Raw genomic sequence first — 26,246 nt, 5'->3', positions numbered from 1 at the left:
TGGTCTCTATAGTCTGGAGATCAGTTCTAATTTATTTATTTTATCCATGTAGCTGTTTCACTGCAGACCAACGGGGTTACCTCTGGAAGCTTTCTCCCACGGAGCTAATGTCCAGATTTCCAGGCCCCCCCTGGAGGCTGGCAACCCTAGGAGCGTAATCCTACATGAGTTACTCGGGTTTTCGAACCCACTACAATCGCTAACCTCGCATAGAATCCCTCAGTAAGCTTTTAGGACTGACTACAGAGCAGTTCTGTATAGACATTGCGACACCTCTTCGCGCAGGCGCACTTCGCAGGCCACAAGCCCCTACCAGGACTCCTCCTTTTGCATATATTTGGTCCCGGCGACTTTCCTTACTCAGCTGACGCAGCAGCTGGTGGAGCGGCTGCAATTCTCGTGAGGCGACATGGCTGCTCAGAAGATCAACGAGGGCTTGGAGCACATCGCCAAAGCGGAGAAATAGTGAGCGGGCGAGACCGGGCGAGGTTGCCGAGGGTGGAGGGTGGGGCTGGACGGGGAAAGGAGCGGCCGAGGGGCAACGAGCAGTGACCCCTTTCGGGGAGGGACGAAGTTCCTCCGTGGGGAGGGACCGGCGGGAGGGCAACGGGCCCCCCAATTTCAGATGAGAGGCAGTTTCCCGTCTCGTTTTTGCCTTCCCCTGTGGAGTCCCTCCCCCCCCCCGAAGGAACCGAGCACCCCACTTCCAAGAACTACAACTCCCAGAATTCCTGCTGGGCAGATGGGGGGGAGAGGGCTTGGTGTCAGCTATAATACGTGGTTTTGAATGGAATGTTTATTTGGGAGGTCGATGATCAGAAGGCGCTGCAGCCTCGATGACAGGCAGCAGACCATGCTAGCTTAGTCGATCCTTTTCCTCCCTTAGAATTTTAAAGCTTCTTCTGTATTATTTAGCAATTAGGTAGTGTTTTCTTATAATAGGTCTTTAACGTAGGCCAGCATCATTATCCTCTCATTGCAGATAAGGGCTGGAAGTTGGGAGTGAGTGTCTTTGCCAAAAACCACCTAGCGAAGTCTCGTTCCAAGCCTGGTCTGAATTGAGAACCTTCCAATATTATCTACTTTGGCTCCTGCTGATTATTCTTCCATCCCAAGAAGCCTTGGGAAATGCAATGTTCTCAGTGTGGGGGAGCTAAGAATCTTTAATAGTTAGTTTTCCATTTGTTTCACAAAGTTTTCAAACATGACAATACCTGGTTGAGTCATAACAGTGGACACTATAGCTTAGAACTGCCCATTGCTGACCGCAGATCTTCAAAATGCAAACAAAAGTCTTTACATCTTTTTTTAACCGGGGATATGGGATTGAAACTGGAAACTTATGCCTGGGTGTTTGAAGAAAATATTTTTCATGCATATCACAGTACAAATTTGTTGCAGGTAGTAATTTTTCTTTGTAGTTGACTGCCAAAAATATAAATCCAGTGGCAGTGCCCTACTCTGTAGCTCATTAAATGAATTAGGAGTCAATGTGTGAAACTGACACAGACTTTCAGAACTGCAAAATAAAACAAAAATCCAGTGACACTTTAAAGGCTAACAGAATAGCTTTTGAAGTGAGCTTTAAGAAAAGCAACAAAAGTCGTGGAGGTTGTCATATGAATTCCCACCAGTGTTTTTGTCATAGACTATTATTATTAATTGTTGGATTTATTTTGCATTTCAGTCTGAAAACTGGATTCTTAAAATGGAAACCAGACTTTGATAGTGCAGCTACTGAATATTCAAAGGCTGGTATGTATTGTACGACAAAGACATGTGTTTCTTTTATGCTTGAATGTCTTGTGTAGTTTTCTTGAGGCAGTTGATTTTCACTTACCTCTTGTCAAAGCAGTTGGTGGACTATAAGACTGGTTTTAAGTAGTGCCATTAGTAGATTTACACAGTTGTTGTGCATAACATAATTGGGTGGGGATGGATGTAACAGGCAGGAGTTAAGGACATTTTGCAGTTATCAGAGTAAGTGATACAATGAGTAGGACATAGTTGTCCCATGGTCTAGCCCAAGATTCTACTGCTACTGTAAGTGTGTTCTTTTATCTAGGTTGGGAGTAGGGAGGAACCTGTGGCTCTTCCAGATGTTCAGGGTCCACTACAAGTTTCCCAGTCAGCCTGGCCCTGTCAGCATGCTGGTAGGGGCTGGGATGGGAATTGTAGTCTCCATGAACATCTGAGGGAGCTAAGAAGTGGATTCCCTGGTATCAAGCCGCAGGTTCCTACCCCTGATCTCTAGGCTTAAATCTTCGATTGCTTCCCATTAATTGCCCCTTCTTACAACTAGCCCCCCACATGGAGAAGCAAGTTAAAGCAGTTACAAAAAAGGCTTTGTACCAACTCAGCCTAGCCCAAAAGATGGTCCCTTACCTTAATATAGCTGATCTGGCCTCCTGGGTCTGCATCACAGTAACATCAGGACTAGACTGCTGCAATGTATTGTGCATTGGTCTCACCTCAGAATCAGTTTGAAGACTCCAGTTGATGCAGAATGTCACAGCTTGGCTAGAGCTAAATGGAGCATTCATATTACTCCCATCCTGCAGGCACTTCACTAGCTACCCATCAATTATTCAGTTGAAGGTATTAGTTATCACATGCAAAACCTTCGTGGTCTTGGACCATGAATCGTGAGACCACTTCTCCCCCTATGCGCTACCATGGTAGCTTCACTCATCAGAGCAGGGACTTCTGCAGGAGCAGCCTTTTGTGCAGATCAGGGGATGTAGCAGGAGGAAGAGAAACAGGAAAGATCTGATGGAAAAGTTAGTCTGGATCCAGCCCCATAGCCCAGTCTTGCTGATTGCGTTTATTTTATAATGGTCTGTTCTACTGAAGAAAATGTTAGTCTGGATCCAGCCCCGCAGAAGCCTAGTCTGAGTGAGTTTATTTTATAAAGGTTTTCTTGAAACAAAACATTCAACAGTAAAGCAGCTATAAAGGTAGTACTTGTGCACCTTTGGGAACATTAATTTCTTGTAGACCCAAACAAGGTACATCTTAACATTATGTCTTCAAAACTGGATGTCATTATGTCTTCAAAACTGGATGTAGATGGAAAAACAGATGACATCAAATTGCGTAGTAGTAGGAAGAGGTCTTGGATTTTTATTTAGCCCTCATCACTCTGAGTTGCACAGTGCTTTGTTGGCTCTTAAATTGGTTGTAAAATAATTTCTACCTTAAGGGTTGCATTTGTTTGATTATAATATTTAAAACAGGGTTGATTTCTTTACACAGAGAAATATTTAAGTTGGAATGTTTGCTGTTATTGTGACATAATATTGCCATTAGATATTTTAAAATGTTGACAAAATATAAGTAAAAATAAACTTGCTAAGTCCGATCTTGCTCTGTTTAGGACCTTGGAACGTTTTCCAATTTCATCTTGCCATAAAACCTTCTTCACTGGCTAATAATAAAGTATATTTCATTGATGCTGTTAAGAAATACGATGTTTGTTTCATTAGTGGAACTGTAATAAGTCTGAAGGTATCTGAGTGAAGGAACTTTGCTCTAGTAAAAATAAAAAATGCCTGTAAAGTTTCCTGGTGAGTGTTGTTTTTAAGATACCATGACTTGATAACAAGACTTTTTAAGTACATCTAGAACACACAATGTAAAACAAATGTTTCTTTTTTTGTTTCTTCGCAGCTGTTGCTTTTAAAAATGCCAAACAATTTGATCAGGCAAAAGAAGCGTATCTGAAAGAAGCTGTCTCCCATGAAAACAATAAAGCGTATCCTTTGCATGTGTTATTCCCGCTCTCAAGGAACTAAAAAATGAATTAAAGTTGGGTTGATTCCGTATTCTGAGGTATTCCAAAATTAGGGATGGTTTATGTAAGATTTCAATAATTGAGTCCTGGGCACTCTGGGAAAAGGAGTTGAATGTGCACAGAAATGTGACCTGATCACTAAATATGTATTTATGTATTGAATGTGCTCTTCTTGTTATTTTAGATTATATCAGTTGTTGTATACCGCCCAGAACCCTCCGGGGTGTGTGTGTGTGTGTGTGTGTGTGTAATAGAAGTCGAAGAAATAAATAAATAAATAAAATAAGTTTTATAACCTTTGCTCCGTGTGGCCTCTATACTTAGGCCCTATTTGAATTGTCTGCCTGCATCCAGTGAACCTGCCCATTGCCCATGCCTGTAATGCCTCTGCACTCTCCAGTCATCATATTAAACATAATATTCAGAGAGGGTCTAAGTTCATGGAATCTACATGGTAGACTCCAGCTTGTTCAAGAGTTATGGATTGTATAGCTCAGGGGTAGGGAACCTGCGGCTCTCCAGATGTTCAGGAACTACAATTCCCATCAGCCCCTACCAGCATGGCCAATTGGCCATGCTGACAGAGGCTGATGGGAATTGCAGTTCCTGAACATCTGAAGAGCCGCAGGTTCCCTACCCCTGGTATAGCTCATATCCATGTGTGTCAGACCTGACTGCATACTGTTTTCCCTGCTTTATATCCAAAACGTGTGGTGGGTCTAGATTTTGATCAGGCACGTGTTGTGGGTGCCACAAGCAGGAATAATCTTGGAACACCACAGCATGTAGACACTACTTAATTAGGAACTTATTTGTAAGAAATTTGCATTCTGGAGAAGTTCATCGTTGTATATGAAGAGGTGGAGGTGAGTAACTGCTATTCAAGAATTTTGTGCAACACTTGATGTGGTTTCCCCCCTATCATTTTGGGAGGCTGATTCATAGCCCACAGGCAAGTAATTTGAAGCTCAGGCTTGTGCTTGACCAGTAGGGTTTTTGACTTTTTAAATAGCACCCATCTTTAAAATGAGCTTGTCACGTTGCAGAAGGAGTCACTGGCTGACATAGTCACAAAGTTGAGAACAGGGGAAGGGAGAAAGGAGTATATTTTAAACTTTGCAACACATTTAGATCTGTATTTTTCTTCCATTTGTAGCTTCAACATGTGACTGTCAGCCTAAACAGCTGGTCTTCAAAAGTGGTTAAAGCCTTCAATTAAGACCTGTTATGTTTAATTTGTATCCTTGACTTTGAATTATTTATATTCAGTCTTTTCCATGCTGCCAAGTAAGTATGAATTCTGCCATCTTTTGCCAAGCTTTCCAGTGCATATGACACATACCCAGTGTTGATGTCTAGTGGGATAGTGAAATAGTTGTGGTTTATGCAGAGAACAAGTCAGCTGACCTCATCAAAGCATAATCAAGCATTACAAAAAATTGAACTCAAAAATTAGTTATATGTTAGTTTTCAGTGAAGCTTGCAAATGTTGTAGTCTTTCAAATGTTCCTGTAGTTCTGATACCTTGTTTTGTAAAATAGTTACTTATATCCCATGTTTGTTTTCCTTATAAATGTCACTGAAAGCACAGAAGCTTGATAGAATATTCTTGTCATACAGTTTTAACATTGGGAGGCACCTAAACAGTCAGCATAGCTAACCCTCAGCTGTAAATGTGGTGGAGAGTCCTTGGTTCAAATCTTTGCTTGGCTACAAAGCTTATGGGGGCACTTGGGACTGCCAATGGCTTGGATTTTCCACTAATTGAAATTTCTTCCAATTCATACTTCCATCTGCAGACTTTCCTTAAGTTGTTCCTTAGGAACCATACCTTCTAGGAGCTATTTCATAGAGATCAACATGCTGCAGAGGAAGGGTAGGCAGGAAAGTACAGTTCCTCAGACAGAAAATTTAGTCTGGATCCAACCCAGTATATATCAATGTCTGTCTCAATGGTTTTATTCTCAGAAGAAAGAAAGTGGTCCTTTCCGCACAAATCACCTAAATCATTTGTAACATTTGTTACAACATTTGTCTGTGAGGAGATCTCTGTGAGCTTAAAGCAAAGTCCATTCAGGGTGGAGTCAGTGCTTTATGATGCTGCTGAAAATGTTTAAGGAAAAATAGTACATCTTCCTTGAGTATCTCTGCAAAAGGGAGGTTTCAAAGATCTCAATGGGTAGTTGTATGAACGGCCCACACGTTTTCATAGGAGCAATAATACCATATGCAACAGGAAAGATAAGTTCTTTCTAAGGCCATTGCTTTCACATCCTGCATGTGAGCTCCCACAGGCACCTGGTGGGCCACTGCGAGTAGCAGCGAGCTGGACTAGATGGACTCTGGTCTGATCCAGCTGGCTTGTTCTTATGTTCTTATGTTCTCAGAACATGTGGATCTGCTTTTCTGCTTCATATTATATCATGAAAAAACTCCAATATGTATTCATCTTAGTAAAAAGAAGACTCGGTTCCCTTGCTGATATTAAATTGCCCCTTTTTCTTTAGTGCTCAGATGCTGCTTAAATGTAATCGAGTTTTTTCTTTCTTTCAGGGCTTATGAACAAGCTGGTATGATGTTAAAGGTATTGGCCAGTTCCATTCAAACTACCTATAAGAAGATATTTGGGTAAAATTAAATATGGGATGTTTGTCCTGAATAATGTCCATCTTGCATTTTAGAACTTACATGCCATAATTGGAGATTCATTCTTCATTAACGAACAAGGAATACATGTGCTTAATCCTTGTAGATTTTAGTAGGCTTAAACAATTTAAGTTTGCATTGAACTGTGGTTTTAGTGTTTAAAAAGTCCACCGCATTTTGATTTACATATCATTGTAGTCTTTAGAGTTCATTTTAATTAACGGTACACAAAAGTCTTTATATTTGAACACTCTTGTAGTCATTCCCAAACAAGCTTACTTAAATGTAAACTTGCTGATTTTGATTGTTGTAGTTTATATTGAGGCTGCTTGGGATTTCTTCCAAATTATCATTAAAAGCATAACGTGCATGAATTTTATATGTAAATTTATCCTTATAAAATAATGGAGGAGATCTTCATTGTTTTTCCTTTCACCTTAATAACAAATTCTTTACAAACCCACTACATAGAGATTGTTCTTCTTCAGTGTTACAGGGCTGATTCACAAATGTGTGTCCACCATTTGTGAAATGTAGCTTGTAGTAATGACTTACATGTGTGAATGAGCCATCACAGAATAAACTCCACAGACAGATGTTTTGCATCTTAGGTGTAGTATTTTTCAGTGGAGTTAGTTAACACATTCGATAACGCAGGTGGTTTGTGAAATTGCCCAAATTCAGTTCATTTCTTTTGTAGACTCTGTAGTTCAGTTAATTTTGCTGCTGGAGTTTCTTTATCCTTTTGAAGGTTTGTGTTGTAGTTTTTGATTACAGGGCTTGGCAAAACTGAAATTATCTTAAATACCTAATATTGTGACAACATTGAGATAAGATAACCCAATAATTTCATCTACTTTAACGCTGGTTTGGCATTCTGGGGGTTTTTCCTTTGTCCTGCAGGAAATGCAGAAACATTATGAGGCAATAGAACTGATAGAGAAAGCCAGTATGATGTATCTGGAGAATGGGACTCCTGACACAGCAGCTATAGCGCTAGACCGGGCTGGGAAGTAAGTGTGTTGAGTATTTTCAAAAGCTCCTACCTGGAAAATAAGTTTGATTCTTTTAGTTGCTTAGTTTTTATTTTTTGAGTATTAAGTTAAAGCATTGAAACTTTATTTCAGGGTAATAGAAAATATAAATGCAAACAAGGCCATTCAGCTATATCAGCAGACGGCAGCAGTGTTTGAAGTAAGTCCTCTTAATCCATAATAAATGTTTCTCATGAAACCATCCTTGGGGCGAGGAAAGTAGAAAATAATGTTTAAAATGTGAATGGGAGCAGAGTTTATTGTTACAGAGTTTATTGTACTCATGGAAGAAATACTGCTTTAAAACAGGCACTGGAAACTTGCAGCCCGATCCAAAGGGGGAGGGGTGGTGGAGCAGAGGCCAGGGACAACACTGCATCTCTGCCTTCAAAGAGACAATTGGCAATGTGGGCACTGGGTGAGAAGGAGAAGCTCCTTCCTTTTCTGGGAAAGTCTATAGAAGGATATGACTTCCTCCACACTTTTTGGTGGCATAAGTCTGCACCACTGTAGGGGAATGTTCCCAGTATGAAACTCCTCTGGGAGTTGAATACAGTTGGCTTAGCTCCCCGGAATGCCCTCTCTCTATTCTGGTGTGGCCTCCTGCTATGCCAAAGTAGTAATGTGGGGGGACACTTCTAGATTCCGACACTGCCATGCAACTCCCTTACATTGGCCTAAGTGTCCCTTGCCAGTGTCTGTACCTCTTTCTGCAGCACTGGTGGCACCCCATCAGAATAGCTAGGTATCTTTGTTCCAGTGTGTGTTATTTACATACATTGAACTTCATTTGCCACTTTGTCACCTACTCACCCAGTTTGTGAAGAGCTTCAAGAAGATCTCTCCAGTCTGCCTTGGTTATCACCATCATGAATAATTTGGTATCATTTGTAAATCTGGCAACTACACTTCTCATCAGTTTGAAATCATTTATATGCAAATTAAATAGCTCCAGTCCTAATACTTCTCCTTGTGAGAATTCAGAATTGTCTGTTTCATCCGACTCCTCTACTTCCCATCACTTAACCAGCTATTAACCAGCTCCCTTATCTCATGACTGCTAAGCTTACTTAGGAGTCTTTTGGAGCTCCAAGGAAATGATGTCTACTACAGTGTTCTTCGCCACACATTTATTAACTTCCTTGAAGAATTCTAAAGGTTGGCGAAGTAGGACTTACCTTTGCAAAAGCCATGCTGATTTCCTGTTAGCAGATTCTTGGTCAGCCTAGTGATCTTGGGCAAATTTTCATAATAAAGGCAGTTAAAGTCTTAACTTGAGTTACCTCACATTTAAAGGTCACAACGTTTACATGAATTTTCTCCTCTAGAATGAAGAACGCTTACGACAGTCAGTTGAAATGTATGGAAAGGCTTCAAGACTTCTGGTTAGAGGTCGGAGGTGTGCATTTTAACATTTTAACTTTTTTTAAAAATTGAGTCTTCTTGACAATATTACCATCTACAGGGGCTTTGTTGTGCAAGAAAGGAACACTAGTCATTAAATTATTACATATGTTCTGGATAAGATTCTCACAATATTTATAACTAGCGGGGCCCAGCCACGCGTTGCTGTGGCAATTTTCCTTCTCATCACAGTCCGCAACCCACACAGATGTCCATGCAGGTCCAATGATCCGCAGTATAGCCTTTTGGGGTGGTCAAATGGAATCCCTCTTTCCCTTTTCAATTCACATTGTTATATGGTTGTGCCTTGTGTTTTTAGTATAAGGTAACCCTTTCCATTCCGCAATGGAACTGTCCAGAGTGCGAATCCCGCTGTCCATGAGGCTGGTTGACACGCACAGTCCTGGCTTGGGTAAGGCAGAACTGGGGCAAGTAGGCTATCCCAGTCAGTCAGCCGAGGCAGGGTGGTGAGGTGCTCAGATCGAGGCCAGCTCCCTGGGTTCTTAAAGGGCCACGATGCACCGAAAGAAGCGGAGACCAGTAGTGTTGGTTCGCCCCATCCTCGCGGATTTTCTTAGAAGGAAAAAAGGCAAACTCCAGCTCGCATTTAGTAAAAGAGAGCTGTGGCAAATATGGGTGAGGAAGTGGGTAAGTGGTGGTTGGATGTGAGGGAGGGCAGAGTGAGGTGTGTGAGGATGAGCTGGATGTGTATGAAAGTATGTGTGTTGTGTGGTAGCAGTGGGTGAGGCACAGGGAGTGAAAGTTACCTGCTTGTGAGGGGGGGGGAACCCCACCTGACGTCTCACATGGCAAAGTGTGTATGTGTTTCACTTCCACTCGTATTACCTAACAGCATTACCTATTTACTGTTGTAACTGCTCATCTCTGCCCATTTGCACAAACATTCTAAGCCCTCATACCAAGCCCTCAGGCCACAGACAGACAGGCTGCACGAACATTCTAAGGGTGACAGTTAAACAGGCAGCTTCATGGCCTGGTGCGCCAGGAAAAAGACGTTTTACCTGGCTCAGGTATGGACTTTCGGCAATTTGAAGGTCCGATTACCTGCCCGCAACAGGGAGGAACGTCATGTGAAAATTTGGGGGCGATCCGTCCAGCCGTTTCGGTGTTAGGGAGTGACTAACAAAGTCACTGTTTGCTTTTTATATATGTATAGATTGTGATTTTGCTCATAGACTTCTGCTTCTATGACAGTTCTTGTTTTAGTGTGACATGGGCCCTTTCCTCATGGGCCAATAAAAGCAGGGAAAAGATGGGTTATATGAACCTGCCTTCACCCCGGCCCCTTCGCATGGCTGGGGCGTAGGCCAGGGCTTGTGCTTTCGCAGAAAGGCTCTTTTCCCCCCCTCTCCGCAAGACTGAGCCCTCGAGCCATGATATGGCCCGTTTCCCCTTTGTGGCTCCGCAGATGGGAGCTGGGGGAGGAGTTTTCGAGAATTGTGTTATGTGTGATTCTCTTGTTTTAACGCAGCTCACAGCTGCAGCTGTTCACTAGGCCACGGCTGTGAACCATGTTGAAACAAAAGAATTGCACATACTGCAATTTTTGAAAAACCTGGGGGCAGGGAAACCAGAGTGGATCCATGTTAGGATCACGATCTGTGCAAAGTCCCCCCCCCCCCCCCCAAAAAATCTGGGTTTTTTAATTGGTGTTATCCCAGTTTAATTGGTCCGTGCAGAAAGGGACATGGAGAACATAGTCATTCTGATGGTCAAGGTCTCTGTTGGCTAGTGACTACAATAACACTAGTAGCAGGGAATAATAGTTCCTATCTTATCTGCTGGGAGGTGGCATCTTGAATGCACTCCCACCACCTAGAGAAGGGTTGCAGCAGAAGTCTCCCAGGCAGGTGGAACTTAGGAACGTTGCCTCCCCTCTGAGAGAGGTGAATCCCCACCCACATGGACTGGGTCTCTTCTCAGATGCAGCAGAAATATCTTGTGTAAGAGGGATATCAGAACAGTGCCTGCCTCACATCTGGGAAGTGGCATTGTGATGGCAGTTTGGGAGGGCAAACCTCTGGCAATTACAGCTGCATTGAAAGGCACTGATTTCAAAGGGAAATTGGTTCCTTCTTCATAGTGAACCAGCTACCACAGCAACTGCAAACTCCTGGTCATTTATTGTAGGCGATCTGGATGTCTTGCAGGAGGCAACATCCATGTTCCCAGCCACAACCAGGTGGTGTACTACGATCACCATGATCACAACATGCTGGTTACATTGAGAATCCTTTAAATTAGCATCTCTCCAAGATGCCATGGCATTGCAGTTGTCATAGCAACTGTATTTCCTAGCCTCGTAGAATGTCTTATGGAGGTGATGAGAAGGGCAAATGATGTGTGTCAGAGCCATGGTCTTCAGGGCTTACACACTGTGGGCTGCAGGTGACCTGTGGACTGTTTGTCATGTGCACCAGCAGTGGACGTTTCCCTGCTTGTGAAAATGAAACCAAAGAAAATAACGTGTTTGTTTCACATGCTTGGATTTGGGAACATTGCTGCTACTGGTAGTACTCGATTGGAGGGCAGTGTGAAAGAGTGCATGGATTTCTTAAATTCATTTGGAAGAGTTTAGGAGACATCACTCCCTATATGGTTCAGGGCTCATATGATTATGTTAAAAACAGACATATTTTATGAGACTAGCTTTGCTCTTGTATTGGCGTGCTCAATAGTTGTTAGAGGTGCAGGCAACAAACTCAAGGTTTTTGCTTTGTTGAATGTCGGAAAAGGAATGGTTGGTTGGAGAGAGTCTCCTTCTGTATTTTTCTTGCTTGAAAGACTATGCAAACTGGTGTGGCTTGCCAATTGTCATTTTGTATTTCAGGCTGGATGAAGCCGCAGCTTCCCTGCAGAAGGAAAAGAGTATTTATAAAGATATTGAAAACTATCCAACATGTTACAAGGTATATAATTCCTGTTGGATGTGTTTTCAGATTCTGGTGGGAAATTGTAATGCTTTATTTCATTATTGTGCTTTAGAGTATTTTATGTTGAAACATCTGCAGATTTCAGACAGGTAGTTGGAAACTTAGTATTATGTTCCTTTGTCCTAGTCTTTTTCTTCTTGAGTTATAGTTCTTTTTAAATGTTAATTTAGAAGCTTGGGATAAAAGGAACTTGAACAGAATGGGCTTGTTGTATAATGTTTGAACTGTAAAAATGGGTAGACTTTAGAAAATGCTGAATACCTGTAGTTTTGGTACAACAAATGTTTTCCTTTGGTATGTCTTATAACTGCAGAATGTATTGGTGTGCAATTTCAAATGTCATTTTCATTATCTTATCAATTGTCAGTTACACTATCATTGGAGCACTGGGAGAAAATCATATCGTGCAAAACCACAAGTTTGCTGCTGAAAGTGTATAATTGTGGCTATGCTACGTAGTTCTGTGAAGAAGCAGAAGTAGCTAACAGTATAAGCAAATAATCCATCAATATTAAGTTCTCATGTGCAGCAAATTCTGGGGTTTTTTTTTTGTCTTGATAGCAACAAAATCCTTGTGAAATCTTCATTGAATGCCTACAATGTGTATCTATGAGCAGATGATTGAAGGCCTACTTCATATTTTTTTTCTCTTCTGCTCTTCTAGATAAGTTATAGAGGCCTGTTATTTAATAATTTTGAAACCCTTAAGGTACCTCCTTATTTTTAGTGCTTTAATAGTTGCATATTCTCAGAAGAACAGTTTCCCAGTTTTGCCGTCTTATTGTAATGAAAATCATTTTGTAATTACAGAGTAATTAAGTCATTACTTTCGTTTTTTTAGAAAACTATTGCTCAAGTCTTGGTTCACCTTCACAGAAACGACTATGTTGCTGCAGAAAAATGTGTCAGGGAAAGCTATAGGTGAGACCTTTCTTTTCCTCCTGGGCTCTGTGTTTCTTTAGGTTTCGGGGCCAATTCTGTTTGCCAAGCTATTGTGTTCTAAAATGGGGAAATGATTTTTTTTCTTACCAAGTTGTACAGTTGTGTTTTTCCTTTGCTTGTTTGTACCCTTCTTGGAAATCTGGTTTCTGAAGCTTGAGGGAGGCTGACTGAAGGAACTTTTCAATTTTTTTCAGCATACCAGGCTTCAGGGAAAGTGAAGACTGTGCAGCCCTAGAGCAGCTACTAGAAGGGTATGATCAGCAAGACCAGGATCAAGTGTCTGATGTCTGCAACTCACCCCTCTTTAAGTACATGGACAATGATGTAAGTTGGTGAAAGTCTGGGTACCAATACTGGCCAGTGAGAACCACAGACACTCATTAGCTGATCAAAATGAATGGTTTATTAGTACAATACAAATAAAATATCATCAAGACCAATTGACAACAGATATAAAAGCATATAGAACATGAGCAGTGGAGAAAATGTACAAATGTATAATGCCTTTCGGGCAGAGCAATTAAGTACTGTCGAGAGTTTAAATGTGTTAATTATATAGCAAAAAATACGTAGTCGCCTAAATTACCATTTTTAACCTGTTGCTGCTAAAGCCATTTTACAGGATAATTTGACCAGGATGTGCAGTTTCTTTTCCTTGGCATTGTTACCTTTTCAGGCAGTGATTGCAAGAAAACCACATTTCCAGGGCAACCTTAAGGAGAGTTACTCCAATCTAAGCTATTGAAATGCACTATTAGTTATTCCCCTCCAACTACACCTGAGCAAACTTAGATGGTGGATCACTTTGAACAGTCTGGAGAAGAGTTTTCTTATGGGGGTTCCATTCTGAACACTAGTGTCAGCAAATACCAGCCTGTGGGGATGGGGGGCCCGTGTCAAGAAGAATGGTTGAAGGTTTTTACCGTCATCTGAGCTTTATTCTGTATTTTATTCTGGTTTTATTAGAAGTTATATTGTTATTGATATTGTTATTGTTTTAAATATTGTTATCAATAGTATATTGTGTTGTGCGTCGCCCTGAGCCTTTCGGGGGAAGGCGGCAAATAAATCTAAAGTATAAATAGATAAGGTGAAATCAAAGTGGAACATCAGAAAGTATAGAATTAAGAGTGATTTGTCTCAGATTTCTGGACTTCCCCACTATCCTTTGCCAAAATTCAAAAGTGCCAGCAGGCTGGTTGGGAATCCCTGCTCTAGCGTTTCCATATCTATATTAGTTCTCACTCTCTGCATAGAAAAGCTGCACCAAACCTCAAAGCCATTCTTTATTTGTTGTAGCCAGGACACTAGATGTAAACAACAGTACTGCTCCCTAAAGAACTGCATATCTCACACTTCTTTGTTTTTGAGCCACAATGCAGTAGAAGGTTTTCTGGTACACCACAAACTTAAGCAGTCATCCTTTGCTCATGTATAGAGTAGCTGTCTGACAAGACAATTCATGAATACTAAAAAGCTTCACCACCAACTTAAGCCATCACCCTTTGCTCATGTATATAGTTGCTGTCTGGTAAGATTAGTTGATACCCAGTTCACCAGCACTAAAAAGCTTCTAAAACAAAGGGCATAAACATGCCAGGCAACAAAAGACGCAGTACTTAACCCTTTACATAGAAGACATCCAGTTTTGAACGGTGGAATAAATAAAAGTTATGATGTGAAAAAAAAGGTTGCTCCTGAAAATGGCCATTCCCATATTGCATTTCCCGCCACTGTAACATCTCTTGAAGTATCCATGTCATACTTCGTCATGCTAGGCATTGGCTGCACCAGCAAGTGATGTTTGGCTGGGAGATGTACATCATTGTGGCATCAGGGCATTGGGCTGTTCTGGTGCATGCAGGAAGTGGGTGGGATTGTATCTTTCCCTTTGGTGGCTGATCCTTTTTTTAACATAAGAGAGAGTTTCAAACTATGTATTCTATTTCAAGAAGTAGTACAGAGGAAATATCTCCCTGTTTTCATGGTGGCTCCACAGAGTACCAACAAGGTGAATTCTAGTTTATACTCAATAATAACTGATGTGTAGCCATTGACTGTCCTGCTGCTTTAATTTCAGATGCATATTTTGAGTTTAGAGTGTGTTACAAGATGCAATCTACTGCTGCTTTTTGTTTTGCTTTGCCAGTATGCCAAGCTGGGTCTCTCCCTGAGTGTGCCTGGTGGAGGTACAAAAAAGAAGAAATCCCCAAATTCTTCACAGGGCAACGCTGACGGACCAGCAGTAACATCTTCCCGTGGACATGAGGATGAAGATGAGTACGCAGGTGGACTTTGCTAACTCCAATTCTCTCCTTTTCTCAAATATCAGACTTGCTGTTCCTGACTATTGAGCAATTTCAGAGGTACCCGAATTATCATCACTCCATTGTAATCATGAAACTGGAAGGCTAATGACTTGGCAGCTTTGGAGATACATTTTAAAAAGCATGGCTTAGAGCACTTGAGGTTACATTCTTAAATCAACTTGGTAGTGCATCTATTTCAATGAAGGAGTTGAGTATTGTAGCCTTCTGAAAAAAGAGACATAGTTGGAGAGAGAGAGAACATTTATCTTCATTAGTTCTTCGAAGACTAAATGTTCTTAGCTCAAACCAAATAGCCCCATGAAAACTTGGAGTTTGAAGAAGAGGAAGTTTTCATGCTGACGGGTTATGCATTTTTGAAAAAACAATACTCAATGATTTGAGATTATCTTAAAAATCTCTTGACAGGTATCTCTTCTTGTGTGACTATAATATTGGGTGAAACGTGTCTCTGTAAAAGATATAGGAGCTCTGTGTAATTCCAAGATAGCACCCTCAGATTTTCAGGTGTGAATGTGGTAACTATTGGTTGTCAGTGTAACACCTCTCTGTCTAAACTGTAAAAGATGTCTGATGAGTATTTGGCTAATAAATACTTTGAACTTTAAAATCTTTTGCTATTTGGCAAAATAGGCTTAATTTACAAATTCTTATAAATGATTTAGTACAAATCTAGTTAGATGTAAAACGAACCTGCTGTTCTTAGTCTCAATGTTTGTATCCCTGTTTGAGTGAGTTCTTTGGTATGATTTCAGATATGCAGGCTGTTGCACAGAGGAACCTTTGCAGTTATTAAAGATGTCTGCAAATTGTTCTTCATGTTGTACTGAATAATATTAGTCTGTTTAACTCTGTAATCTCCCTTATTGTGCAGAGATGAGAACTATGCCACAGAAGCAGGATTTTGAAATGTTTTCTCTAACATTCCAGTAGTAGTTTTGTGTGTAAGAATGAACACAATTCCCTTTTAAGTATTTATACAATTATGGAATAAGGTAGTCCAGAGCTTAGTGACTGTTTCCTCAGTCTTTTGAGTGGAGAAAAGCAACTCTGCATACTTATGCAAGACTCCCTCTCCCAAAAGAACACATTAGTACATACACTCAGAAGTGTGAATTGGAGCACACCTTCGTGGCTATAGATTGGGGCAGTATGGATCTTGGGATGCTTGAGAGTCGTATTCTTTTACGGGTTACAGTGGGAGCATAGTTTTTGTACAGCACACACCTGCAGCAGGTCACATTAAGTGAGAACAAGTCTGCACAGGGAATAATGTGCTGCTATGTTCAGAAAGTTAAAAGGTTTGTGGAGAGGATGAGGATGAAAATGTTGAACTTAGGTCTAAGTTAAAAGCTTTCTTTTTCATCGTACATGGAAAAGCCCAGAAGCATAAAGTAGAATATACATGAGAAGAAAGTAGTACCTTAAAACTGGATACCAGTGATGCTGTCAGTACTGAAATTTGCCAAGGCTGATGTGCAGTGGATAATGTCTCACATGACCTTTATTTTATCTAACGAAATGTCATGGAAATGCTATTACCATTATTAAATGTATATTTTAAAGAAATCAGTGCTTAGCTTGTGTTCCGAGCAATTTGCACACTACTTTTGCCTCAGGTGGAAAATTCATCAAGGAGGAAATTTTTGCAGAATAATGCCAACCTTTCCAGCGCCAAAGCAAGTACTGGTTTGCATGAAGATGCTGAAATGTAGTCTGATGTTATTACATTAAATGACTTTATAAATTATGAAATATAACTTATTTGTAAACTCAGATGCTGTGTAAACTGTGTTTATGCAATGTGAAACCTATGCTTTCATTGTAACTGTCCCTATCCAATCTGTGGGATGCAATAGAATATTAAATATGTTGTAATTGTTCTTCACTCTCAATGAAGAGGCATTGTATGTCACAGGTAAAAATAAAATTTAAAATAACTCCTCACATGCTTCGTGATCAGCTTAATTCACATTAATCTGTTCAGATGTTAATGGTGAGCAATGCTTTCACTTGGTAACCTGATAAATTAGAAGCCATTAGGAGGAGTTTATATGGTCCATTATACTGAGATAAAGAGACCAGAAATCACTGGATAATGCATAAACAAATTGTGAACTGAAAGTTGATGCAATTTGAATGTTGTCAGGTACTGAGAAAATTGGGAGTTTTTGAATTGTTTCCTTTAAGTGATCTGGTAAATAATAGAAGAATTTGTCCTCTGGAATCGTTCACATACGGACACAATAAACTTGGGGGATCTCTAGAAAAGAATTATGTTATCTCAGGGAAAGCACTTTAACCTCCAAATAACTGTATAAGTGAATTAACCCACTTTCTCTTGTTAGCACTGAACAGTGATGGGTTTATGTGTACTTGACCTGATTTTCAATTTTGATCTATTATGAGTTGATATTCTTACGGATTGAGTAGAGTTATGCTTCACAGAAGAAAATCATTGTATCTCACACAGGACATCTGTTCAGTGTTGAGTCCCTAGATTTAAGTTTGTGCAGGGTCACTATGTTCACCACAAGATGGTGCTGCTGAATAGATGGCATGTTAGTCTACCTCAGTTTTCAGTCAAGCCTTAATATGTGACCAGTCTCCACGCATCTTTTATATTAATTTACAAAGCAAGCCCAAATGCAAGTTCTTGCTATAGAAGGTCATCTAAATCTGTACACGTGTCTCTGTGTATGGAGTACACCTGTCAACCAGACGCCATAAGTATAGCACTTTTTTTCAATATTATCCTCTAAAAAATTCATTGTATTAAAAATACCATGTCTTCCCAGAATATTTGCATCATACCCCTTCATTCTTCATTTGAGGGTCTCTGTTACTCCCTTATTCATAAGATTTTTCACCAGTTTTGTTCTGTGTACAAGCTCTTTGGCTAATTCGTTTCGCCCTCAAAAGCCTCTGCTTCTATGCCACTATTTGCACACCACATCCTTCCCAGCTTCCCTTATTATCTTTCAAGGGGGAGAGGGAAAAGTCAAGACTATAAAATAAAGGCAGGATGGAAGGAAGGAAGTTGAGAAGAAAAAACATTAATGGGTCAATGTCAGTGATATTTCTACAGAGAACAAAGAAGAGAAAAGTGTTATTCAAACAAGGTATTTTAATGAGAAAATTATCTGAAACAGTAACAGCAAGAGAATTCTCGTGGTAACATGAAAGCGTGTGAGAGAGCGTTCAATAGCGGAGGGAGAACAGCAGCACTGTTGCTGAGCAAAGAAATCCAGAGAGTATTCCTTTCTGTTTGCTATATGGTGATTAGGTCTGCTAGTGAAGCCTTTTCCAAGAGGAAGCAAAGGTTTGGATCCAACTGAGGAAGACTCCTCACTTAGTAGAGCAGGGTCATAGAATCCAACAAGTGGTGGCAATGCAGTTGCAGTCCATGTGCACACACCCTGTCTGTGGCCAGGAGTTCACCAGCTATGCTTCTGATTTATGACTAGAACCTGGAAAGAAATGCCCCCAAGTGCTGTCCTCCAGTGAGCCTTTCCTCCAGCCCGCCTGTTGGAGGAAAATGTAAGCCTTGCCTGCAGTGGGTGGAAGGCCACTTGCTGAAGATCCGTTTACTGCTAAGGGACACAAGCCTCAGTAGCCCCCGCCTGGGCACAGGGGTGTAACGAGGCAAACTGGAACCCTGGGCAAAACCTGAATTGGATGCTCCCCCCCACCATGGGCAGCCACCCCATCACGACCCAAAATTTTTTTTTGCACCAGGTCATTGGTGCCTGCAGGGAGTGCATTTTTAGACATATTGCCACCAAAATTTCAGTGTATCATCAGGAGACTGTCCTTATGCTACCCCCCAAGTTTTGTGCAGTTTGGTTCAGTGGGGACAAAGTTATGGACCCTCAAAAGGGTAGCCCCCATCTCCTTAGCTCCCATTGGAAAGAATGGGGGATGGGGGCACCCCCTTCGAGGGTCCATAACTTTGGCCTCCCTGTACCAAACTGCACCAGACCTGGGGAGTATCATTTGGCCCCCCTGTACCAAACTGCACCAAACCTGTGGATTATCATTAGGGCAGTCTCCTGATGAGACCCTGAAAGTTTTGAGACTGTGCCTTCAGAAATGTGCCCCCCCCCCACCCCCCTGCAGCCTGCAACCCCCATTGACAGCAGTACAGAAAACTCAATGCAGAACAAAGATTCTTGGGCAAATTTCTGGGATGTTCCTGCATTTTTGGTGCATTTTTGGATGTATCGGCACCAAAATTTCAGGGTATCATCTGGAGACTGCCCTAATGATACTCTCAAGGTTTGGTGCAGTTTGATTCAGCCCCCTCCCCCCAAGTTATGGACCCTCAAACGGCTACCCTTTTGAGGGTCCATAACTTTGGCCCCCCTAAACCAAACTGCACCAAGCTTGGGGGGCAATGGTGGTCGTGATCCGTCATGGTCGCTCTTTCTAGATGTATATCCAGTAACATTCATCTCTAGGTACTCTGCTTTTTGATAAGGATAGGTTCAGGAAAGAGTCCTGCTTCTGGAAGAGCATGCTTTCTTTGAATTCCTTATTTTGTGTATCTAAAATATTATGTGTGATGTCACAATCTGCTAGTTCTTTGCATTGTATCGAAGTGATTATCACACAAATAAATCCCTCTGTCAAAATGAGGTGGCAGAGCTATAAGGTCTTCAATATGTTCTTCAAGTCTTGTGTAAGAATAGCCCTGAGTTTAAACCCTGCAGAGCTCCACAGCCTGCAAACACACCAAGCCTTTAATATTTTACTGACTCATATCCAGCTTTTTCCTCTGGCTCCGATCCTCTCAAAGTAATTGTGCTTCCAAATGGAACAGCAAGGAAGAAAGAATTATAATGGGTCTCATGCTCTGCAGGAGTTCACAGAGCACTTCATGAAGGGTCATGAGAGAGTGGTTAACCTGTGTGTGCCTTCTGCTCTTGAATTCCTTTGGACCGTATGCAATGACATTACAGTTGAGCAGCATGTTTAAAGACTCTATTATTAACAATGTGGAAGTGTTTGTCCAGTTCAAGCAAGTAAAGAATGAGGTATTTTGCCAAATTTTAGTCAAGGATTATCCTGAAAAGACGTGCTGCTCACATCTTTGATACCAAGCAGAGCCAGTAGGGCGGAGGGGGAGAGGTGTTTGGCCTGGGTCCTAAGTTCAAAAGGGACTTCATTTTTTGGCATTTCATGTTTCACATTTTGTATTTATGCACAGTTCATTTTCATGTGTTATCATTTTTTAGTACGGCTCTCAAAAGCAGGAGGCAGCACATTCCACGTGCTGGAATGTTCTCATGTACGTGTTGTGTGTTTGCATGTTTCCTGTTTTTGCCACCACCCGAAGATAGAAAACCCAGCCTCTCAGTAACCAGCACCTTGAGGTACACATATAAAGCTGCCTCTGAGCAAGGACAAAGGGTTAAGCTTCCAATTATCTTAGCTCAGATCAAAGGAAGAATTCCCCTTTTAACACTTTAACTTTTAACATTTTAACCTACTCCGCCCTAATCCAGAATTTGGAATCCTATCCCTCTTAGGAGCTGCTCTGCCCTCTGCCAATAGGACTCCAGGGCACGTAGCCCTCATCTCTCCCTCATCTCATTTCATGATGCCCATCCATCAGATTCCTTGAGCAGGTAGGTAAGCCCAAATGGCTGAATTACAGTGTTCTCTTTTGGGAAAATAAACCCAGTCATAACAGCTCAGGAACCCCAGTCATAATAGTTAAAACCTCTCTGGACTCCGGGGTGGGGGGGGAGGGCTGAAAAATAGAATCTTATGCTACTGATTCCTGAGCTTTCAATACTGAAAGCAAAAGCAACCTGCTCATACTTGGGCATTGTAATCCAGCCAGTGGTATATTTTCCTAGGATTGTCAAGCAGGGTCTGGCAACCAGTGGAAAATGGAACAGGGGGAGAGTGTTGGTGCAACGTCTCTTCTGGGGAAACCCAGAAATGATGTCACACGTCTTTAGAAATCACCAGTATGGCAAAACCATAGAGTTTCTGTTGATTCCAGTAAAGGACTGACGCTCTCACAGCCATTTTTTATAAGATATTTATTTTTCTGCTGTTTGGAGTGGTGGCAGTGAAGCAAACTGCAGGTGGGAGGTCTCTCCTGGCAGGGAAGGATATGGCAACCTTATGTCTTCCACATAAAAATAATGGAAAGAATAGTAACAGTTGTTTCCAGTGCATGAATGAAGCGGTAACTTATTAATTTTGTGTGAAGAATATAACCAACATTGATAGTATATTTGTCGCTTGAGAGGGTAGGGAGTAACTGAGGGTAACATGGCTTCCTGTGTAGAGTAGCAGCAGTGGAGCAAGCAGTGCCTGATTCCTAGCCTTGTATTTCTAACTGGTTTGTGGCTGTATGTTGACAGCCCACTTCCCATTCCTCTGGAGCAGGGGTCTGCAACCTGCGGCTCTCCAGGTGTTCATGAACTACAATTCCCATCAGCCCCTGCCAGCATGGCCAATTGGCCATGCTGACAGGGGCTGATGGGAATTGTAGTTCATGAACACCTGGAGAGCCGCAGGTTGCAGATCCCTGCTCTGGAGCATTTCCAGAGAGAAATGCCACCTACACACTATTTAAAACAAGGTTGCCCTTATCTGTAACGGTTGTTCATCAAGTTATCGTCTGTGCTAATGCACATTGGGCACTGTGCATGAGCAGAACTGCTGTAGAGAAGGTATTTTCTGTCCAAACTTGATGAACAACTGTTACAGATATGTTCAACCCTGATTTCATCTTGGGAGTTTAGTGCAATCCCACATTGGGATTTTAGCAAGCTACTCAGCAAAAGAGGTGGAGTGAATCTCTTCCAAATGGTTTCCTCAGGACAAAGAATGGAGAACCACCTTGCCAACTTCTGTCTCTTTCCTTGCATGTATGTCAAGGGATAACACTTCATAAAGGTGTCATCTGAAGACCAGGTAGCAACTCTGCATACTTCCATAAGAGGAACTGCTCTGTTGAGTACCTCCAGAGAAGTCTGGACTATGGTGCGATCAGCATGTACAAGGGGGCTGACCAGTCTTTCTTGGAGCTGAGGCACCAATACAAAGTAGTGTTGGGTTTCTAGAATAACAAACTGCTATGTGGTGCCAGAAACATAGGAAAGTGTAAAGTTACATTCAATGTAACATCCTGGGTAGTTTAATGATATTTATTAGGGCCATCTGAATTCACAGTCTATGTCTTTTATATGGAGAGAGCTCTGATGTGCAGAGGCTAGAGGATAAGAGAATATACCCTACAACTTTTTATTCAAGCTCCCTCAAACCCTACTTAAACAGGACTTCAGCAGGACTAGTTTTTGCTGGGCTAGAGCCAAAGTCCTTGGTATTGTATCTGGAAAAAAAGAGCCTGTCACTGAAGACTGAATTGCAGCATACAGAGGGCACCATTATGGTTAAATTAAAATTACATGCTTAGGTGAAATAGTGCAAAACTGAATGCTAAATTAGCATGCGATTTTGTAGTGGCCATACGTTTATGTAAAACATACAACCACCACAAAATAAATACAAGTGAATCTGGTTTTGATATTTTGACATTCTGTTTTGAAAAGCTGTACTGTCATGCTTATAGAGGAAAGCCTACCACTAGAGGTAAGACAACCATCATTATTTTTATGATCAACGCACTTTGGCAGCTGCCTCGTCTCAAAGGCATCCTTTGGATGAAGAGAAAGGGACTGCTGATGGATAGCTAGACAGAACAAAAACACTTGGAAGACAAACATTTCCCTTAGCAGTTAGGTACACACACTACACACTCACACACACAACCATCCCCTTCTAAGTTTCTTTTTGTGGTTTAACACAATACAAATATTGGCTCTTTTATTCCAAACAACTTCAGGCATCTCCTATGTGAACTATAGACAGCATGTTTATATCCAGTTATTCAACTGACTTCAACATTTCGTGCAAAGAAAGTTTACTGTTTTGAGCCAAAAGCTGGATTTACTGCTAGGCAATGCAGACAAATTTGTATTAACTTATTTCCAATTTTATAAGTATTCTGATCTCTGTTAGGGTTCATATGTAATGTAGAAAGGGGAGGGGGGAACTATGCATGTGCATGAACACACACACAAATACGAATTTGGAGACAGATGTGATCCAGAACAATCAACTAAGTTTCAAACTTGATTTTCAAGCTCATCAGTTTGTACTGAGAAGTTTGTAAAAGCAGCCAACTCTTAGTAAGATTTTGGCAAAATAGTAGTAGCAGATTGTCAGGTCTGCTGGAGCAGAGGTCTAAGAGTCAAAGCTCTTGGGTATGGCTTCTTGCTGGCTCTTGTTCTTTCACAAGGTTTTAACTGCTCTGAATCTCTATTCATCCTGTGTCAAGGTTCACCACAGTGGGTGTTTTGCAGTTTGCCAGTTGGAACTAAAATGTTTTGTTGCTATGCAATATGCCTGAACTTGAGCTGCCGACTGCTGATTGTGCATGAGCTTGTCGAACGATGACTGCTCAGGGATCATAGATTTTGCTTTCCAGTGCATTCTCTTTCCTAACAGGAGGAATTAAGGGCCTTCTTTTTTTGGATACTGTGAAATATGGAAAGGTGTACAGTGATTTGCAGATTGTTGGTTTGCGTAGCAGATGTGTTTTAATTCTTACAAGGATAACAAGAGTCCCATCTACTTGTCAATTTCAGGGTTTCCTGGATGACGCATCAGCGTTCAATGCCTTCCAGTCCGTGCTGGGCATGGGACGGAGACCGTTCCCGTCGCCGTCACAGATACGCTCCGTATGCAGCTTGACCAGGGCGGATCGGCGCTGTTGGTACTGTTAGATCTGACCACAGCGTTTGATATGGTCGATCACGATCTTTTGACCCACCGCCTGGCCGCTTCCGGGGTACAGGGCACTGTCCTTCAATGGATTGCCTCGTTCCTCCGGGACCGGAGTCAGCAAGTGTGGTGTGGGGACCAAGCCTCCCGGCGGTGCCCACTTCATTGTGGGGTGCCTCAGGGAGCACTATTGTCCCCGCTGTTATTTAATATCTACATAAGGTAAAAAGTTAAGAGAAAGACTGACCAAATAGCACTGAGTCATTGATCCTAGACATATTTGCTTGAAAACAAGCAAGGCTCGCTCAAGATCTGTGAGTAAGTAATGGCCAGAGTCTAGAAAGTTAAGTGTGGTCAAGTCCATGTGTGTGAATTTCCTAAAGTCAAGTAGAAGCAAAAATGCAAAAAAAAAAAAAACAACCCAACCCTGTTAGCATGATTGACACCATCTTTAGCTTGCTCAGCTGGAAGGATGAACCTTGTAACCCAGGAGTCAGCAGAAGAACTAAAACCTTAAAAACAGTTCCATCCAGCTGAACTTAGCTGCGTAAAACTATAGAAAAACAAGTTTTAGATATTGTAGTAGGTTATCACCTATGGAAGTGGGCTTTGGTAGATGAGTGGATGTATTGCCATATTGTATCCGTGATGTATTCGTGTATACATGTATTCAGGGGCATGAGTCTCAGAAGAATGCCTAGTAATATTGTAGTTAGGAAGGATTTTTTGGCCATGTTGCTTGTTTAAAAAAACTGACTCTGAATGTACCATTTGGATTATAAACCCCTTGTTGGAACCCAATCATTGCACAGCCACATGACCTTGGGCATGAAAGTTCTGAAGCTGCTGCTTTGTAAAAGCAAAACTGAGGAAATGGCCAGCAACCTTACATTCTGTCCTCCATATTCCTGGAGAAGTCTATTCCTTTTTCTTCGGATCTGACCTTGTTCTCATTAGATACTGCAAAGGTCACTCTCACACTCCAGCACAGAAGGAAATTGGTTTGGGGCAGAAGACTGCTTTCTCTAGAAGTAGGAAACTCCCTCCTGCACCAGATGTTTGTCGCAGTGACAAACATCTAGCCCTCTTGGTTCCTCTTTTCCAAAAGGGGATGAAATTAGTCTGGTCATTATGAACTCTGCCACAGCAACTGACTGGTAAATTCATTCGGAGTAGGCCAGCACCTTTCCAGTCTGTCCCCTCAAATATAAACAACATAGAACTCTGAGTAGAAACCATATGTTTTCCAAGCCATACTTGCCTTTTTCAGGGGCGCAATGGAGATGGCAAACACAGATGCTCAGGTTTATTGGATATTTTGGCAGGAGTACCTGTGTGCTGCAGCTTTGCTCACAGAGCAGAGAATGTCATTTCACCAGCTGGAGAATAGATGCAGCAGGTAGCAGAACAATTTGGGATCAAGGTTTGAAACAGTGTCTGGAGGGCTCATTAATGCAGACTCAGTTGTGATAGCTTTTCAAGTGGAATTTGGAAGAGATTATGTTGAGAATTCCCATTAAAGACACTTCCATCTTCTTATTGTTTCCTTTTCCCCAACACGCCTATAGTCAAGAGGTTAAAGAACAAAATAGACTGCATACTGGCTGGATGGGCAACAACATGGCAAAAGAGCTCCAGTGTAAAGTTGAAATAAAACTTGAAAAGGCCTATTGATATAAACACTGATAGCAGGAGAATGCTTGTGGTGCTGCTGTCTGCAAACCCTGTTCACAGTAAACAATCTGTATCAGTTGCCTGAAGCCCTGGGGACATCTCTTCTATCATTTAAAAGCTATATGGAAACTTTAATAAGTACAGATGTTAACAGGCATTCATGGAGTTAATGTATCATGCCAATGTTATCCAACCATACTTCTTCTAGTCTCCAGGCTCATCACAAAGTGCTGTTTTTAATAGTTCAGTTCCTAACTCTTACATAAAAAACACCCAAATGTCATTTTGGTTTACTTAAAAGGACTATACCTGCACATTCCTGCCAGTTTTTAAGATGCCTGGCAGTGTCCTGGTGGGAGATTGTGCATTTTATTATCACTTGGTTGTGGTAGGTTTTCCGGGCTGTGTGACCGTGGTCTGGTAGATCTTGTTCCTAATGGCCACACAGCCCGGAAAACCCACCACAACCAGTTGAATCTGGCCGTGAAAGTCTTCGACAATACTTCCTTAACTGTTTCTTTCTCAGTCTTGAAAGTCTTCTACTGTAGACCAACATGACTACCTACCAGAAACAATTACCAGTTACTGTGAGTGTTCTGAGAACCATCTGCAAGCTTTCTATTACTGCTGCTGGGTAATTATTTTATCTGCCTGAGCACATTCT

The 26,246-nt window shown here is 41.5% G+C and overlaps 1 protein-coding gene across 1 annotated transcript; it reads left to right on the top strand.

Annotated features, from left to right (window-relative positions):
- The first annotated feature begins 314 nt into the window (after positions 1-314).
- On the top strand, positions 315-17,047 carry NAPG (NSF attachment protein gamma). The gene is made up of 12 exons (XM_048507987.1): positions 315-465; positions 1,688-1,755; positions 3,670-3,754; positions 5,063-5,080; positions 6,347-6,377; positions 7,343-7,452; positions 7,567-7,633; positions 8,802-8,872; positions 11,729-11,807; positions 12,673-12,752; positions 12,968-13,097; positions 14,923-17,047. Exons 1-12 carry the CDS (start codon positions 410-412, stop codon positions 15,073-15,075), a joined length of 948 nt encoding a protein of 315 aa, XP_048363944.1. The 5' UTR covers positions 315-409; the 3' UTR covers positions 15,076-17,047.
- Positions 17,048-26,246: the final 9,199 nt, after the last annotated feature.

Source organism: Sphaerodactylus townsendi, linkage group LG09 (assembly GCF_021028975.2).
Source record: "Sphaerodactylus townsendi isolate TG3544 linkage group LG09, MPM_Stown_v2.3, whole genome shotgun sequence".
In the NCBI taxonomy this organism is placed as follows: Eukaryota; Metazoa; Chordata; class Lepidosauria; order Squamata; family Sphaerodactylidae; genus Sphaerodactylus; species Sphaerodactylus townsendi.
The sequence above is the reverse complement of the archived record's forward strand: the minus strand, read 5'-3'. Positions and strand labels throughout refer to the sequence as shown.

Bases quoted from the DNA above. Each gene is read 5' to 3' on its own strand.
- NAPG (XM_048507987.1), top strand. From the start codon at position 410: ATGGCTGCTCAGAAGATCAACGAGGGCTTGGAGCACATCGCCAAAGCG. The intron at 466-1,687 runs GTGAGCGGGCGA...TTTGCATTTCAG, and splicing joins ATCGCCAAAGCGGAGAAATA to TCTGAAAACTGGATTCTTAA. The intron at 8,873-11,728 runs GTGTGCATTTTA...TTTGTATTTCAG, and splicing joins CTTCTGGTTAGAGGTCGGAG to GCTGGATGAAGCCGCAGCTT.